General features: G+C 36.2%; 2 protein-coding genes across 12 annotated transcripts in view; one reads left to right on the top strand and one right to left on the bottom strand.

Moving 5' to 3' along the window:
* Positions 1–207: 207 nt before the first annotated feature.
* LOC105049508 (phototropin-2) overlaps positions 208–17,364 on the top strand; it is a 44,528-nt gene continuing 27,371 nt past the window's right edge. For 9 of the 11 annotated variants that reach the window (XR_012143477.1, XR_012143476.1, XM_073262220.1 and 6 more), the window contains exons 1-13: positions 208–365; positions 1,059–1,615; positions 2,448–2,630; positions 3,238–3,329; positions 3,405–3,663; positions 5,202–5,412; positions 5,959–6,029; positions 8,413–8,519; positions 9,201–9,250; positions 9,359–9,463; positions 10,357–10,416; positions 13,245–13,334; positions 16,103–16,179. Coding sequence is in view for 9 of the 11 variants with exons in the window: in XM_073262220.1 (XP_073118321.1) it covers positions 1,143–1,615; positions 2,448–2,630; positions 3,238–3,329; positions 3,405–3,663; positions 5,202–5,412; positions 5,959–6,029; positions 8,413–8,519; positions 9,201–9,250; positions 9,359–9,463; positions 10,357–10,416; positions 13,245–13,334; positions 16,103–16,179 (1,778 nt within the window). In the remaining 2 variants the exon portion in view is untranslated. Of the gene's footprint in view, positions 366–1,058; positions 1,743–2,447; positions 2,631–3,237; positions 3,330–3,404; positions 3,664–5,201; positions 5,413–5,958; positions 6,030–8,412; positions 8,520–9,200; positions 9,251–9,358; positions 9,464–10,356; positions 10,417–13,244; positions 13,335–16,102; positions 16,180–17,364 lie in introns of those variants that run through there. The other 2 variants (XM_073262222.1, XM_073262221.1) reach the window with 2 other exon arrangements.
* Positions 15,426–17,364, bottom strand: part of LOC105049506 (uncharacterized) — a 36,087-nt gene continuing 34,148 nt past the window's right edge. Inside the window, exon 2 of the mRNA XM_073262227.1 lies at positions 15,426–15,447. The gene's annotated coding sequence lies outside the window, so the exon portion shown is untranslated. The remainder of the gene's footprint in view (positions 15,448–17,364) is intronic.

Raw genomic sequence — 17,364 nt, 5'->3', positions numbered from 1 at the left:
GAAAGGGATAGGAAAGGACTGAAAAAATCGTAGCCTCAGAAACAGGGGATTGTTGTACAAGAATCATTCTGCCACGCGTCTCCTTTTCACACCAAATCCAACCATAAGAATCGAGGAAAAATCGGATAAATCGACAAAACGTACGGCCACGATCCGATCGGTCTAACGGTCCAGAGTGGGATTTAATTTTGGACCATTGAAGCCGTGGTGGTGGGTGGAGGGCTATTAATAAGCGGTTCCCCGTTTCTTCTTCCTCCTGAGCGATATGGCAGCTTAAACGGAGGATAAAGCAGCAAGCACTCAAGTCGGAGTACTTGAAGCCGTGTCATCGGTGTTCGCACTCCATTTCTAGAGGCTTCCAGAAGGTCTTTGTTGCTTATCTCTATTATTATTAGTGTTATTTATGTATATATATATATTTAAAAACGTTTCTTGCATGCTCTCTCAAAGATTGAAGGAAAGCATTCCCTACTCCTAGCTTTGAATTCACGAGCACTGTTTTTCTCTCTCTCTTTCTCTTTCTTTTTTTTTTTTTTTTATGAGTTTGAATTGTTTGTTTGGTTATGTTGTATTGGAAAAAAGATATTTGAAATGAGATAATTGAAGGAATATCTCCTGTGATTGGAAGTCAAGCTTTTGCGGAGGATCTGGTTATGATGTTTTGAAGCAACTACTAGTAGTTTTGTAATGTGGAGACTAAACAGTTCATTTATTTATTTATTTTGTCCCACCTTTTCTTCATAAGTTTTTTTTTTTTTTTTTTTTTTTTTGTGGGGGTGGGGGTGGTGGGGGAACAAGTGTGTCTTTGCCATTGTTTCATAAACAAAGCAGAGTGTCATAGATGTTTGATTTCAAGTTTCAGCACATTATTTTCTATAAACTTGATTCTGCCCCCAAATTTTTCTAAGTGGGTTTCCTTTAGTTTCTATGTTTCTCTGCATGAAATTTGAATTTTCTTTTCTGATGCAAAAGGGTGGTTTTATTTTCATTATTGAATTTTTAGTTAAGCTTAGTAGTTCCTGGCATTGGTTTTGACATGGTATCTAGTGCATCTACAGGGCTTTCAATATTAAAGTCAAGCAACTGGTCACCGACCATTGTAAACGCCAAGTCCAGAGGCTTAATTTGGAATAAGTCATTGAATGATGATAACAAGCACATCCAAGAATGCACATGAAGGTGGACAGTCCTCCAGCTCTAAACCCATCGAAAAGTGGATGGCATTTCCGACTGTAGAATCTAAAACAGATTCAAATGAAATAATCGAAGAATCAAAGGCCACTGGAAGCAATCAATTGGTGGCTGAAAGGGCAGCAGAATGGGGACTAAGTGGAAATCTTAATAGCCTATTTGTGGGCTTAAGGTCATCGGGAGAAGGAAGCAAGTCATCCATGGAAAGGACTCCAGCATCAACAAAGACATCGAATGAGTCAAGTTATACTCTGGAATCAAGCTTGCCTAGGGTCTCTCAGGAACTGAAGGATGCATTGTCAACACTGAAGCAGACTTTTGTTGTATCAGATGCAACCAAGCCTGATTGCCCTATCATGTATGCTAGTGCTGGGTTTTTCAGCATGACAGGCTACTCATCAAAGGAGATTATTGGAAGAAACTGGTGCGAGCCATGTCTTATAGCATCTACTTACTAAAATGTTTATCTGGAAAGCAAATTCAGCTGCAGCTCAAAAAAGCATTAACATCTACAATTAGGACATCAAGTGGCACTTCAGCTATGCTTGAAGGTTTTCAGATTCAAAATTATGATTTTATCCTTTTCCTATAGGTTTAATACTTTGGAGGTGAGATATTTAATGAGATGTTTGGTTGTCAAAGGGGAAGGTTCAAAATTGTAAGACATAAGATGATAAGGAGAGAAAATCATGAATTTGAAAGATTCTATGCAAGTAGAGGGTTTGTCTTATAAAATTTCATGATAGAGCCAAACATTTGGTACTATAAAATCACAAGTTCTAGTTTCCAAGCACATGCAATATTACAACTATAATAATTCTAGTAGTGATTCTTCCGAAAAACAACTTGTACTAGATTTACAGTTTAGCTTTTTTGAACCTTTGGCAATATTTCATTCATTCATTTATTTTGTTTTTTGATTTTTATTTTTGTGGGGGTGGTTTGTGCAGAAGGGGGGGGGGGGGGGGCGGGTGGGGGGGGGGGGAGTGGGGTGGTGGTGGTGATTTGGGGGATGGGATGAGGAGGTGAATGTACTGATATCATCATAGGTTTATTGCATAGATAGGCAGTTTATATCGTTGGAGTCATGACTAGCATTTTTGTGCTATAACAAAGTAAAATGTTTTGATATGAAGTAACACTTCATGCAAATAACTAACTCATCAATTGTATGGTCGAATCAAGTGCACCTAGCATTATCAATTCTACTATGTTCATGCATTCTTTTCTTTTTCTCTTTTTTCTTTTTTTTTCAGTCGGTTTCTTCAGGGACCAGATACAGACAAGATGGAAGTTGCAAAAATCAGAGAAGCTGTAAGGACAGGAAAAAGCTACTGTGGGCGGCTCTTGAACTACAAGAAGGATGGCACGCCATTTTGGAACCTTCTCACAGTGACACCCATAAAAGATGACCATGGGAAGGTTATCAAATTTATAGGGTGAGGTTATTTCTCGTGTAACTAATGCATTTCTGATAGTTTTCACTTGCTTGACAAACTGCAACCCATACTGAAATGTGCTGTCACATACCTGCTAAGAATTAATTCCATTACTGTAGCTTCAAGAAGCCCTTGATATTATTTAGCAAACACTAGAAGCTCACAGAGGCCAAATGCTGAATAGTTTTTAAGTCTGCATCTATGCAAGGATTAAGTTTATTGCACCTAATGTCCAATTATCACTAGAATCTATAAGGTCATGGTGAGTAGACTTTCAGATATTCAGATATCAGTTGTGAACTTTCCAATCATCTATGACCAATGCCAACTTTCATATCGGATACCATAAAACATAACCTGCTTGTCAATCATCTGCATGCAAGATCTCATCGAACAGATGCTTTTCAATAATGTTTCTCAAATTTATTTGTGTTGCATTTTGAAGTATTCTAGGTCCTCCTTTGATCTTATTGTTGCCTTAAATTTTAAATAGACTATCTAGCTGAGACATATGTTGTTTCAGAGATGACTTCTTTACATACCTTTCTACACTTTTCTACATACCTTTCTACCAACATGTCTGAATCATTTAGATGTAATATTTCAGAATGCAAGTTGAGGTCAGCAAATATACAGAAGGTCTAAATGACAAAACATTGCGTCCAAATGCTTTGCCAGTGTCATTAATCCATTATGATGGTGAGCAGACCCATCAAATACATTCTAAATATTTAAAATATTGAAGCTGCTGAGTATGACAATTTTTTGCATCAGCACGACAGAAAGAGAAGGCCTTATCGTCTATTACAGAGGTTGTCCAGACTGTGAAGCATCCCCGCTCTCACTCACAAGCTGCAGATGAGTTTGCTGTCAAGCTTGATGAGCATGAAAAGTTCTATGTTGACTCTCCACTTCAAAAGTCTTCAGACATTAAAAATCTCAAGTCACCAGGTAGACTGACTTCTCTACAGGATGCCAAAAGCGAGTCACCAGGAATGAGCATTAGAAAATCAGGCCGTTCTTCCTTAATAGGGTGAGTTCATCATTTTTTAGCTTCAAGAGTGTCAAAAGGGGAAAAAATGAAAAAGGATCACTTCATTAGTGTATTGAAAATTTAAGAATAAGGCGTGAGATGCAGAATTTCATATCAACTTACATGGCAGCCATTATTTTCATCTTTCCACATCAGACTAGATATTGCAAGGGGTGGGGGATTGGATTTTCTTGGAACAAGCTCTAAGGAAGATTGATGAAAAGATATCAAATGGTTTTTCTTCTATATAAATGAAGTTATTTCCATCTTTCCACATCGGTCTAGATATGCAGGAGGAGAACTGGTTACTTGGAATGCACTCCCTAAAGAAGATTGATAAAAATATATATATATATTAAACAGAAAAAATCCTGAACTCATAAGCTTCTATTCCATGGAAAGAACTGAGAGTAAATTTCCAACTTGTCTCCACAATTATAAATAACTGAAAACAATAATGGTTAAAGGTAATTTCCATCACTTGCAGAGTGAAAACTTAAAAGTAACAGTAATGGGGAAGAAAACTAAACTTTCTAAATATGAAAATCTACCATAAACATTAGACTAATGAACAAATAGTCCTTGTAACTTATCTAGAGGTCTGCAAACCAAATTTCCTGCTTTTTTCAAGTTCAAAAACGTTTAGAAGACCAGGATACTCCTTCTCTATCCTCCAAACTTCACTATGACAGATAGCTGAGCTTAATACAGGAGAAGATCTAAAGGAGTGTTTTCAACTAGTTTCAGGTTTGTTTGTGGTGTAAAAAAGAGAAAAGAAAAGAAACCAAAAGGGAAACCTACTTCCCACTGCTTGGTTGCAGGGAGAAAAAAGACACTAAATTTTAAGTAACATCTCAAATTAGGTGCAATTGTGATAGGACATCAACTATTAGAACTAAAGGAATATCTAGAGATCTACATAAAAGAAAAGGAATATTAAGAGATCTTTGGTATCCAGTATCCCTTGAACACTACCATTGTCAGTGAAAAAATCACCATGTAGTGACTAATTGACCATTATTACCAGCACCACTGGCTCTGCCACCATCCTCATGATCATTGATGCCCCCAGTTCCATGAATCAAACTGCCATCACCTCTGCTACCACCAACTCTCACCAGCACCTTTGTTGATGCTGGTAATGCTGCTAATACTATTGCCACTATCACCACTGCAGCTATCACTGCTGATACTCCAATTCTACTACCACAAGAACCACCACTACCTGCACTAATGGTGTCATCACCATCATCACCTACAAGACCATCAATGCCACTGGAACTACCAACTACCAGTCAATATCATCAGCAAGCATGCTGTCATCATACCACACCGCTCACTTCAACTTTTTTTCTTCTGTTGTATGCTTCTAAATGATAAAAAATCTTCTTTCCTCTATTTTCAGTTTATCTTTAAGAGTTTCTGTTTCTCTCCTTTACATCCATCTAGTGTAAGCTGTAACTATAATGTGCCAAATGTTTCCTAATACACAAGCAGCAACATTTGGCATATTTGATAAAACACCCAGTTGTTTGCAGGTTTAAAGGAAGAAAGCGGAGTTCTGTAGAAAAGCGTGAATCTCTTGTCGAGCCAGAGATTTTAATGACAAAAGAAGTTCAACGCACAGAAAGCTGGGATCATGTGGAAAGAGAAAAAGATATACGACAAGGAATTGATTTGGCTACAACATTGGAGCGCATTGAAAAGAATTTTGTTATAACAGATCCTAGACTTCCTGATAATCCAATAGTAAGATCAAGTTGGCAAAAGATAATCTGATATTATCCATAGTGTCATAATTAGAGGGATATAAGCTACTCATGCACATGTGCAAATGTATGCATGAATACATGAGTACATACATGCATACCCAGATGTAAGTATATGCATGTACTTTTGAATGCATCAGCCATCATATACATTTTCACATATTGTTGCTCACCAATCTCATCAGCACTTAATTCAAATTCAACTGTTCTGTTTGAGTGTTTTTGCTCTGGATTCATTTGGTGATGCTTGAGCTAACCTTAAAAGTGCATTTGGTTGAGTCGTGTTTAAAATAGAGGGACAATAATCTCCTTAAGTTGTTCATCTAAAGCAACTTATGACAGCAAGCTGACAGATGCTCTATGCTTCATCAGTTTAGTACACAATAACCATTTAACATTATGATTCCCATAATTTTCTAATTTTATTTAAAGTATATGTAAATGATAATGTCCACTGAAAGCTTATGTCTTGTTTTGTTTTCTAGACCAAAAAAGGCTAAATCATGCTTGGTGTTATGCTCTGCAGATATTTGCATCTGATAGCTTTCTTGAACTGACAGAATATTCACGGGAAGAAATTTTAGGAAGAAACTGCCGGTATGGAAAAATGCAAACCTCTGTGAATCTTAATCTATTACAGTAGTGCTATTGATTCTTGATCCGTTTGATATTGTGAATTTCACTTTTGGTTTTCCAAAGTCCCACTAGATTATTTGCTCAAAAGAAATGTCCCAATTTGTGGAAGGGTAAACGCTCTTTACACAAGTGGTGTCTAGCAAAATCTTGTAACACAATATGAAATTTTAGTCTTCCATAAAAAAGTGATAGAACATTTTCTAACCAAAGAGAGACATATGTTGTATTTTCTTTTTAACTGTGATTGGTATAATTCTTTGCAAAAGTATTGCTATACTGCAAGAACCTAAGCTAACAAAAATAATAATAATAACAAATAAAAAAAATCATGAAAGCCAATGCTAGGGAAGCCTAGATGATCTCTTAGTAAAGTTGATAGTTGCAGATGGCCCTGATTCATATGGGGGGAGATTCTGCCAATGCTTGGAGCAATCGTTTACTTTTGTCAACACAGTTTGTGCTTAAGTAACATGGCTAGAAAATTTCGTGATATCAAGCATATATATACACACACATACATATATAGAGAGAGAGTTGCACCATACATTTTATGTTAACTCCTTGTGAAAAATGTAATGGTTTTAAAATCAATGATACACCATTCAAATTGATAATCCAAACCAGTAAACATGATCTATACTATAAAAAGTGCCTAGAAATCAAAATTCATATATTTTGTTGGTCTCTAACCTATGCATCAAGTTGGTACATAAATGAATGGTATCGATTGCACTAGCATGGTAAAATACATGATAGGGCACTTAAATTGAAAATCCATTTTATGGATCATGATCTACACTCTTAAAACATGGGTAGAGTTAAGTTTGTAAGGTTTAGATGACTATATCATAGTAAAACATAGCATCATGCTACTAAAACTATCCATTCTGACACTTGATGATTAGGTTAAAGACCATCGAAATATAGGAATTTTGGTTTCTAGATACTTTATCATATAGATTATGTTTAACTATTTGGATTTTAAATTTTGTGAGTCTTTTATTAATTTTAAATCATTAGCTTCTTCTCTAAGTAGTTACTATATATACAAGGTACATCGTACTATATCGTACTGGAAGGTATGGAGCATACCATATCGTATCGGGTTGGTATTGGCACATGGTATGGGGGGTGTACTGACATTCGGTATGCCGAACTAGTTCCTATACAAATGTACCAACACAGTGATAGGGTGGCACTAGTACAAGCCCAGTATCGAGATGATGTATCTTGTATACATGTATGAATATGTATGTATCTGTTTGTGTGTGTATAATGTAGCGTATGATATCATAAGATTTGCTTCTGTCTAGGCTCACCAGGTAACCTATTGATCAACTTTAGGCACATGCCTCCTTTTAATCCTAATAAATCATGCATGTTGATGATGTTGTCTAGTCTTCTTACAAAATATGATGATTATAGATGTCTATGGTTATTTTTTATTTATACCCTAAATAAAATTTTTCATAAGGAAAATATATACCATTAGATCTAACCATTGTGCCGATAAGATTGAGTGCCTGTGAGTGAGAGGTAAGCAGAACAAATTGGAGCATAGTTTGAGAGTTCATACATAATTCCATAAAAGAATGAAACATAGATGGACTTTTTACAGGCAACAAGCAAATTAGTTAGGCATCTGGCTATTTTTTATTGAAGATATTCAAGAAATGTGACATCATAGGTGAATAGATTAGTTAGTCCTTGCCCCCTTGGACATAGAACGTGGTGGTCAAGCAATTATTGAGATATGGAGCTATTTAATGAACAAGGAAATTTTCATTCACTGAAGAGAGATCCGTTTCTTCTGTCATTCACATACTTTAAAGCAGTTATGGAATTTGCAGTAAACACCAAAACCTAGAAGCTCTAGCCATTATAATGTTTATAGCATCACTATCTATACCTTTTGTGATAGTTTTTAGAAAGAGTTATGTTGTCAAAGTGATAGTTTTCTAAGATAGAAGACACACTTAGCATGTTAGTTTGCTTGTAGTTGATCAATTTTGATATAAGTTTACAATGCTATAGGCCTATACTCTAATTATTAATTCTTTCCTTCATGAAATTTCATGCTATTAACACTTCTCTCACTGCCATGAAAACCATATTTTTAATATAAGGAAAGTAAATGTATTTTTTTCATAGTTGTCATATCCTATCACAAAGTTGATCATATAGTTCATTTGCTATCATAGTTTCATCTAAACTTTAATTGCAAGTTTAGAATATGAGCACGTCTATATGTCTACTATGACATTATCTCGCTTGGCATTTTGTCAGTAGTTTGATATGTGATTACTATATGCACTCCAGCAATAATCTTCATATGGTATTCCAGGTTTCTTCAAGGACCCGAAACAGATCAAGGAACTGTTGCAAAGATAAGAGATGCTATAAGAGAACAACGGGAAATCACTGTCCAACTAATTAATTATACAAAGAGTGGTATATAAGTACTTTCTAATCTATTTAAGGTTTGGCTTTGATTTTAATAATGCAAAAACTGACCTAAAGTAGTGCATCAAATTTGATAACCTTCCAAATAGCAACTTATGCAGTTTTTCTTCTTTTTTATAATTTCAATGTTTGACTGAGATAATAAGTTGCAACTTTGCTGCTAACTAGTAAGGTGTACGCTGAAATGAATGGGATCCATATGGATACAAACAATAATTCTTATTTGAACTAAAATATAGTCAATTTTTGGGGACTCACAAGACAGCGGCCTTTATAGAGACTACTTGAGCTATACATGTGTATTTGAGGCAGATGGGTGCTTGTTTGAAGCTGCCTTTGAGTCCTAAATATTTTCTAATTTTGAGTTTTAGTTAGTGTTTACATTACGATGGTCAACAGCTTGCATGAATTTCCAGTATGGGATTAGAATTGAGTTTGAGTCAAATAAGAGAAGTTCTTCAGTGGTTTTTGTGCTAAATCAAGATTCGTAGATGGTCAAGTTTATTTTAGGAAGTGTTTGCCATGTCTCCTATTTAGTTTAGGAGTTGTTTAAGTGGGTTTATATGTTACAAAATCCATAGTTACAAATTTACAAATTAATGCTTCTTTAAGTAACATTGGTCAGAATCCTGGAAGTACTAGTTCTCACTGTTGGTGCACTTGATGCAGGAAAGAAATTTTGGAACTTATTCCACTTGCAACCCATGCGTGATCAAAAGGTAACAGAAAATATCCTTTCTTTGGACTATCATTGTCTGTGATAACAAGTTCTATTTTACAAAAAAAATGGAGATTTTCCAGTTCATGATTGGTCCCAATATTGTTAGGGTGAGCTTCAATACTTCATTGGCGTGCAACTAGATGGAAGCGGTCATGTTGAACCCCTTCGAAATCGCCTCTCAGAGATGACAGAGATAGAAAGTTCTAAGCTGGTAAATAGTAAACCACTTCCTTTGAATACCTGCATACTTCTGGGCATTGTTTACATAGGATGTATGAATGATGAATCATTCTACAACTGTTCCATGTTAGGGGTGAGGGGGGTGGATTGCACAGTTATGCAAACTTGTTAAAGTCATGTCTTGCCCACTTAATTCTTTTATTCACTTGCAGGTTATAATTCTAGGAAATGACAATTATCCATGATGTTACATCTCTTGAAGAGTATTGCATATTTATGTATCATACTTTAGAAGTTGCTAATCAAAGCTATAACCTTCTTTTCCTCCACCTTTCAGAGACTTGAGTTTCCTTTTCTTCCTTATTGAGAGATAAAACACATTAGATATTGATCCACTGAATCTACATAAAGTTGGTGCTATATGTTTATACAATGAGAAAATTCAAACCTTTCATAGGATAAGTCTAACCAAAAATTATTCTTGAATGTGCTGCAGTTGGTTGAGTTTGGGCATTTGAGGAGAAAATATGCCAAGTTTAAGGAAAATTCTTTATTCAATATATTTTGACTCTATGAATCTTAGTTATGAAACTAGACTAATTAATTTTGTACCACTCATTTGTACAGATCTCAACTATTGTATATAAGTAATACAAACTTGTTTAATACTAGATGCTAATATATTGTATTGTGCTTATCAACCAAGTTTTCTTAAATTTCTGTCATATAAATAACATTTAGCTACTGTTCAGTAGTCTAACATTCATATGACGTGGAAAATGATGAGTTTTGATTTTGATTTTCATGTTCTTAAGCAAATTTTTGTTTTCACCTGACAACTATTTTCTCATATTTATTGCTCTAGTACTGTAAAAGGAGGTGTAATGTTTTACCATGTAATCCACCTTGTAACTTCTTACCCAGGTTAAAGCTACAGCAGAGAATGTTGATGAAGCTGTCAGAGAGCTTCCTGATGCCAACTTGGTAAGGTACATTTTTAATTATTTTTCTATTTGTACAGGCCGAGAGCAGAAAGACTTTCATTTTCTTGATGCTCATGTCCACTTATTTTTAATTTTGTTGTAATCAAGGTTTTCAATCCCGTGGGACTGAGGTATCTCGATATCTCTATAAAAGGAATGCCTTACTGTCTCATCCCGTCCCGTCCCGATAGATGTTCCAGTCATATCCTGATAGATGTCTTTTTTTTTTCATTTTTTTCATTTTTCTTTTCTACCTTCTTTTCTTTCTTTTTCTTTTTTTTCTTTTCTTCCTTCTTTATTTTCTTTTTCTTCTATCTTCCTTTCTTTTCTTTTCTTTTTGTTTCATTTTCTTATCCCTTCCTTTCTTTTTTTTTTCTTTTTTCTTATTCTTTCTTTTTCCTTTCTTCCTTTTCTTCTTTATTTTCTTTATTTTTTTTTTTTTTTTTCTTTCACTTTTTTCCTTTCTTCATTCTCCTTTCTTTTTCTCTCTTTCTTCTTCTCCTTGTATAGATAGGTTTCGGAGTCTCGTCCCTGTTCCGATCCATTTTCTCACAAGAATGGAACGGGTCGGCCAAGACACCCCCCATCCCATTGGGACGTAAAACCTTGGTTGTAATAAGATGAGCAAGCAATGTTTGGAAAATGATTTACTAATTGTTAAATCTTATGCTGTTCAAGTAATAAAAAATATGCTCATATCTAGAAGAAAACTAAACCACTTGAAACAACACAGGCATGTCTTTGGAATTGCTCTAATCTACAATGCTATAAAATGTGATGAATAACTATGTTATTCAAACTGAACACCAGATATAAGCCTGCAGCTGTGAGGTCTCAGTTTTCTGGCGTCTGAACCAGTCTTTTGAAAGGTGTTTTTTTTCACTGGGTACAACTTAGCAAAAGATCAGTATGATTACGTCAGGAGAAGGCTGAACTTGTCAATTGGCTGTTTGTAAGAAAATATAGAGTACTCAGTCTACAGTTAAGTGACAAATATAGGTTTCCTAGTTTTATATGCAATACAAAATATCAAATTACCTCCAGATTTTTTGGTGATGTCTGAGAGTTTTTGCTAGTACGTACTTCTTGCTATCAATAATGATGGAAAGTGTATGTCTAATATAACCTGCCTAGCTATTTCTGCGATCAGCAAGGGTAAAGGATTGAAAATTCTGCAAAGAAAGTGAATGGCAATATGGCATGACCATCAAGCAGTGTGAAATTTTTGGGAATGTAAAGGAAAGGAACACCTAAACGAACATGGAGGGAAGCTGTGAGTATTGAAAAATCTGTAGTAAAACTAGAGTTATCACTTATTAGAAAGAACTAATGAATAAGGATACGTAAAGCCAAAACCAAATAGCTGGGTCAAGGCTTGGTTCTTGGATGGAATTTAAGTCGATCATGGTGTCACCCTGTGTAGGACTATCATAGATTATGATTAAGAAGAATAAGTACTATTATATCTCTGTCTCTTTGTGTAAGGAACGCTTCACAATTATGTTGACTATGCATAAAATATGACATCTATGGACCATGAAGGCTGAAATGGTCTTTTAAATGTAACCAAATTAAAAATTTTGAAGCTGAATTATCTCCCTTTACTAACATGAGAGTCCAGCTGGTATACATAGATAGTGAGTTATGATAATTGCATGGTCTTCCTTGATCTTCATAAGTTCATTAGGTGGAGTTAAAAACATCAATCAGAGAAAAGACCTACGTAGGTATTTGGGGAAGAAAGCATGTATAATAGCCATATGTTGGAGGAGCAAATGAAATGTAAAACTATGAAGGTGGATTTCCTTGGCTGCCAATTTAGAAATGATAGATTGAGACGAGGCAGTTACGCTTTGCTGAAGCAACTGACTATTTGAACTCTTCTAACTCTTCAGCTCCTGGCTGGTCATGGTTTCATCCATCAACTGCTCAAGTTTCTCTACACTCTCTTCTATAATGTTGTTTCTTTTCTCTTTGCTCCTAAGCACCTTGCTTAGGAAATAGGAAATCTTTCTTCTCCTTCATTTTCAGAATGAAGCAGGTGGAGCTAGTCTCCTCCTTTGCCTCAAAGAAAGAAGATGCAGATGGCTTGTGAAGTGTTGGATAGGTAGTTACTAGGCATGAATTTATGCAACCCACTGGTGGTCATGAAAAGCTAATACTAATGGGCTATTTTAGACAGCACATAGATCCCTAAAGGCAACTAGTTCTAAGGAGTGGTTTGACAGCTGGAGATTCAAGGACAAATAAATGGATATCTACTGGTTTGTTGATCAATATGATAGGAAGAGGTCATCATGCAATAATGAGGGGACAAGGGCCACAAGCTAAGGTGACTAAATAATAAAAGGCAACCATCAAAGAGAACCTAAAAAACAAGTGATGATTTTGGCTTCTTGGATGTTCATAAGAAGACCACAGAACATTTCTAAACTCCCTTGAAGAAATGTAGGAGAACTCTATGTTTCCATTGGAGCTTAATAACTTGAAACAATTTGTTGTCTGCTAAAGGAACATCAACCCACCAAGACCAGAACTGATTATTTCTCGTCAAAACTGCTGAATCTAGGTAGTACCAGAGCAGTTTTACCCCACCTTGCTATTCAGAATGTATGCCTTCATTGAACATGGGATCTACAAGATACTGAAGAAAGCATATCCTGTTTTACCATCTTTAAGTTTAGCACAGACTATCATTGGTAGTTGCTCTATTTAAATCTTTACATTGCACAACTACACTAATCTGGGTATGTGCTTGACATTTGAAGATTTTGTTTTTTACTTAAAGATGTATGCTTTATGACCCAAATATTGAAATATTACTTTCAGAGACCGGAGGATTTGTGGGCAATCCATTCTCAACCTGTCTTTGCGAAGCCCCACAAAAGGAATAACTCTTCTTGGATAGCTATAGAGAAGGTGCGTCATCTTTAATTTCTTATGTTTAATCATTTATTAATGCAGCACATTGGATTTGTCATAGACAGATACCATGATAGTCTGCTTTTCATTGCATATCTAACATAATAAATGAAGATATATTCTCCTTGAAGCATTCCTGCTAATTGCGGAATGGCTCGCTCTTTTCCCTAAATGTTTAGCCAGCTTATCAAATAATATAAATGGCTCTACCTCATGCTCTCAGATTTTTACCTCATGCTCTCACCTCATCATTTTAGTAATTTCTTGATCAGCAGAAAGTAAATATATACAAACTCAGTTCAAGCTTAGTGTGTCTATATCAAAAAATTGAACCCACTTGCTTTATGCAAATATCAACAATGAACTGAATCATATATGCAAAATATTGGTAATGTTATCACTTATCAATATATATAGTTGTGTCGTTCTATTTTTATGAACACATGAAATGCATGCTTGTTATATTATAGCTCAAAATAAAATGAATTAAGTGAATCAGCACACAAAGACCAGAGTTGATATGAGAATTTAAGTACTAATAAGTGCTGCTGAAAGATGATCTCAAAATTAAACTATGTGCTATTGCTAATCTTCGATATTTTACCTGCCTCTAGGTGCAATATTTTCAAATTGATTTTTATTTTGATAGAATCTAACATAAAGCAATCAAAATGATACATGAGGAAAAAGCTTTTTTGAAACAGAACATATTGAGAAACCACATGAGCTAGAAAAAGTCATCCATTAAGGTGACTCTGTCATAACTTCCCAGATAAACCTATTGAGACTTTTTCAAAAGCTTGAGAATATAGACTTTCATTCATGGATTGACATACCGTGCATACTGGCTGCAGCATACTGGCAAAGTATTGGTACCAGTAGACCCTTGATATCATACTGTACCATGTTGGTATGGCCTCTTAATTCTTCTGTACCGCCAGCAACAGCATACCATATGAAGATATGGTACTGTAACATACTGGTACCTATACTTTTTTTGAATGAAATGGAGGAAGCAATGAGATTCCCCCTCATACCTATACTTTAAACCTGCTTTCATGAATTTTCTCAAATATCAGTAAGTTTCCAAATGAGAGTTTGTACTACTGGGCTCATGTCTGTCCTATTGAGAGACCCCTAGTGCTTTTCTAATGAAAAAAAAGGACACAAAGAAACTTAAAAAATTTTCTAACATGAAATTTTATTTCCTAAAGTAGCTCATGCATCATATCCCTAGACCATCTGTAGAGATTTTATTGTATCATAATCTTGACATGCTCTACAGTAAGCTTTCTCTTCTACCTTAAGGATCTCTAATATATGTTAGTGATGTATGGGTCACCATGATATTGATAATCAATCTTAGTATACAGGAAAGCTATAGAGACATTCAGCTTTTGATCTCATCATTGTCCTTAGGAGTTAGGACTTCAGTTTATAAGGATAGCAATCCCATTGCTACCAAGATTTTTCCTACAGTTCTAATTAGTATAAAGACTCTAACATTCAATGAAGTAGTCATGCAATGTTCATTCCATTTCTCTTTAAAACTTGATGAGGAAATATAGGAGTTGATGCATGATCTTGTTAGAACATGAAATTGTTTTTTATGCTGTAACACTTGTAAGCAAGATACTACACTAGGATTGCTGGTAATTACATATGTTATAATCCATGTACAACTCATACAAACAACACAAACATGCATTAAGAAATAACATAGTAAGCATGCATATGTTGTACATATGATATAATATACTACTGGATTATTATATCAACTATCAGAAAATCATGACTGATTATACACCAAGAATTATTTTATTGCCATGAGACAGATTTGTATCAACCATGAGATGAACTGGGTATCCACTGAAGATGTCACAGAAGTGGGAAATAGAGCAGAGATAGCATGGTAGCCTTTTCTTTTTGAAGATCAAACAATGGAATGACACCACTGGGGATGGAACCCAGAATTCTGGTTCTGTAGACCAGCACCTCATCCACTAGGCAATCGAGTCCTTAGCACAGTAGCCATGTTATGAGCATTTTGGCTGGATAAGAAGTGTATAGCTCTCACAATGACTGGAGTTTAAGATAGGCAGAGAGATTCCTGTAGGATGCCAACATAAGTGATAGATAATTATCAATCAAGAAGGCTGATAGGGACGGATAATGAATGAATCAGTTAGCAGCAAGGTGAGGTTACTGTCAATATCAACACATCAACTAGTTGTAATGTGCAGCGGCATGGAACTGCAATGCACACCAAAGCAAATTATGCCAGGTGTCTGCAAGTAGACATTGACATGAGTGCATCGGTGGGTGAGTGTGGGTGTGTCAGTGGGAGAGAGAAAATTAGAAACCAATATTATCAGAATATAAACAGGGAAGATTGTGCATTTGTGTTACTACGAACATAGTGATAATTCATAAACCTGGATGGCTATCATTTTACCTTTTCCATTCAGCAAATTTTTGTTGACCTTGATTTATCCATCATGACCACTTTACACTTTCAACTTTGGAAGCTTGGGTGGGGAGGGTGGAAGATGTAACATTATTATATATTACCTTCAAAATATTGTATGCCATACCAAGGTTTCCCTTAAATATGCTGCAAAAATGCATTTTATGAATTTCATTATGATGACCATATCTACTTGTTCTTTTGTTACATTAACAAGTACACAGCTGATAGCTTCATTCTCCAACCTAATCTTCAGCTTTAAATAGATAAGCTCTTGTATGCTTCTTTGTATTCACAGATCACTGGGAAAGGTGAACATATTGGTTTGAAACATTTCAAGCCTATAAGACCCCTGGGTTGTGGGGATACTGGCAGGTATTGCTAGAAACCAATCTCAAACATATATGTTATTTGGATATTTTTATAAGTACTCTGTGGACATATTTTCAATTAGTTAAGTTCTTTGTAACAGTTTCTTGTAACTTATCTGCAACTAATCCTTAAGAAGAATTCAGTTTCTCTCATGTGTAGATAACTTCATGAGCTTGCATGTCATTTTCTATCCCTCTCTTATGTCAAAACCTAATGATGTGGCAATATTTGGTCGTTGCAAACACACTGGTCATAAACCTATCACTATGACAATATGATTGAAGAACTGAACTTTGATGCAAGGATCGCCGACTCGGAATCAGATCCCATGCCGGCTGGCCGGCCGGTGGTACAAGTCAGTACACTCTCATACAAGGCACGAACCGATACGAAAACAAGGGATGAACTGAGGGGGAAAAGAGAGAGGGGAGGAGGGAGGGAGATGGAGGGAAGGAAAGAGAGGCTGACAAAGATGCCAACGATGACCATCGGAGGGCCATCAAGGCCTCCCAAGCTCCGCGGTCCTCCGCAAGAGGAAATGAGAAGAGAGAGAGAGGAAGAGAGAGAAAAGAAGTGAGGGGAAGGTGGCAAGGAGGCCGTTAGGCGACCGTCGGACAACCCAAAACCGCCCTATGGCCGCCACGGGTTCGAAATATGGGTGAAGCCCCTATTTTGTTGTGTTTCTTGAAAAACAGATAAACAATGAAGCCAATAGTGGGTTTATTTATCATGTTTTTTAAGAGCAAAGCCCCTATTTCAAATCTGCGACGGCCATGGGGCAATTTTGGGCCATCCAGTGGCCTCCCTGCTGTCTTCCCCTCACTCCGCTTCTCTCTCTTCCCCTCCCTCTCTCTCTATCTCTCTCTCTTCTCATATCTCGTGAAGGACCACGAAGCCTCAGAGGCCTCTACAGGCCCTCCGACGGCCTTAGCGGGCCACTGCCGGTCTTTTCCTCTTCATCCCTCCCCTCCTCTCTCTCTCTTCCTCTCTTTCCTTCTCTCTCGCTCCATTTTCACTGCATTCCAAATCGAATGCCCGAACCACATTGGTTAGCTGCTGGTACGGTTTGGCATGCCCCTGAACTGAGTGGTTCGGGGCGATTCGGCGGACCGTGCCTTATGATTCTATTTTTCTTTTTGTCTCTAAGAACAAAACTTGAGTCATTTGGGTTATATGTGAATTCTTAAT

This window comes from Elaeis guineensis, chromosome 8 (assembly GCF_000442705.2).
Source record: "Elaeis guineensis isolate ETL-2024a chromosome 8, EG11, whole genome shotgun sequence".
In the NCBI taxonomy this organism is placed as follows: domain Eukaryota; kingdom Viridiplantae; phylum Streptophyta; class Magnoliopsida; order Arecales; family Arecaceae; genus Elaeis; species Elaeis guineensis.
Note: the sequence above shows the minus strand (reverse complement) of the source record. Positions and strands in the feature narration are given on the sequence as shown.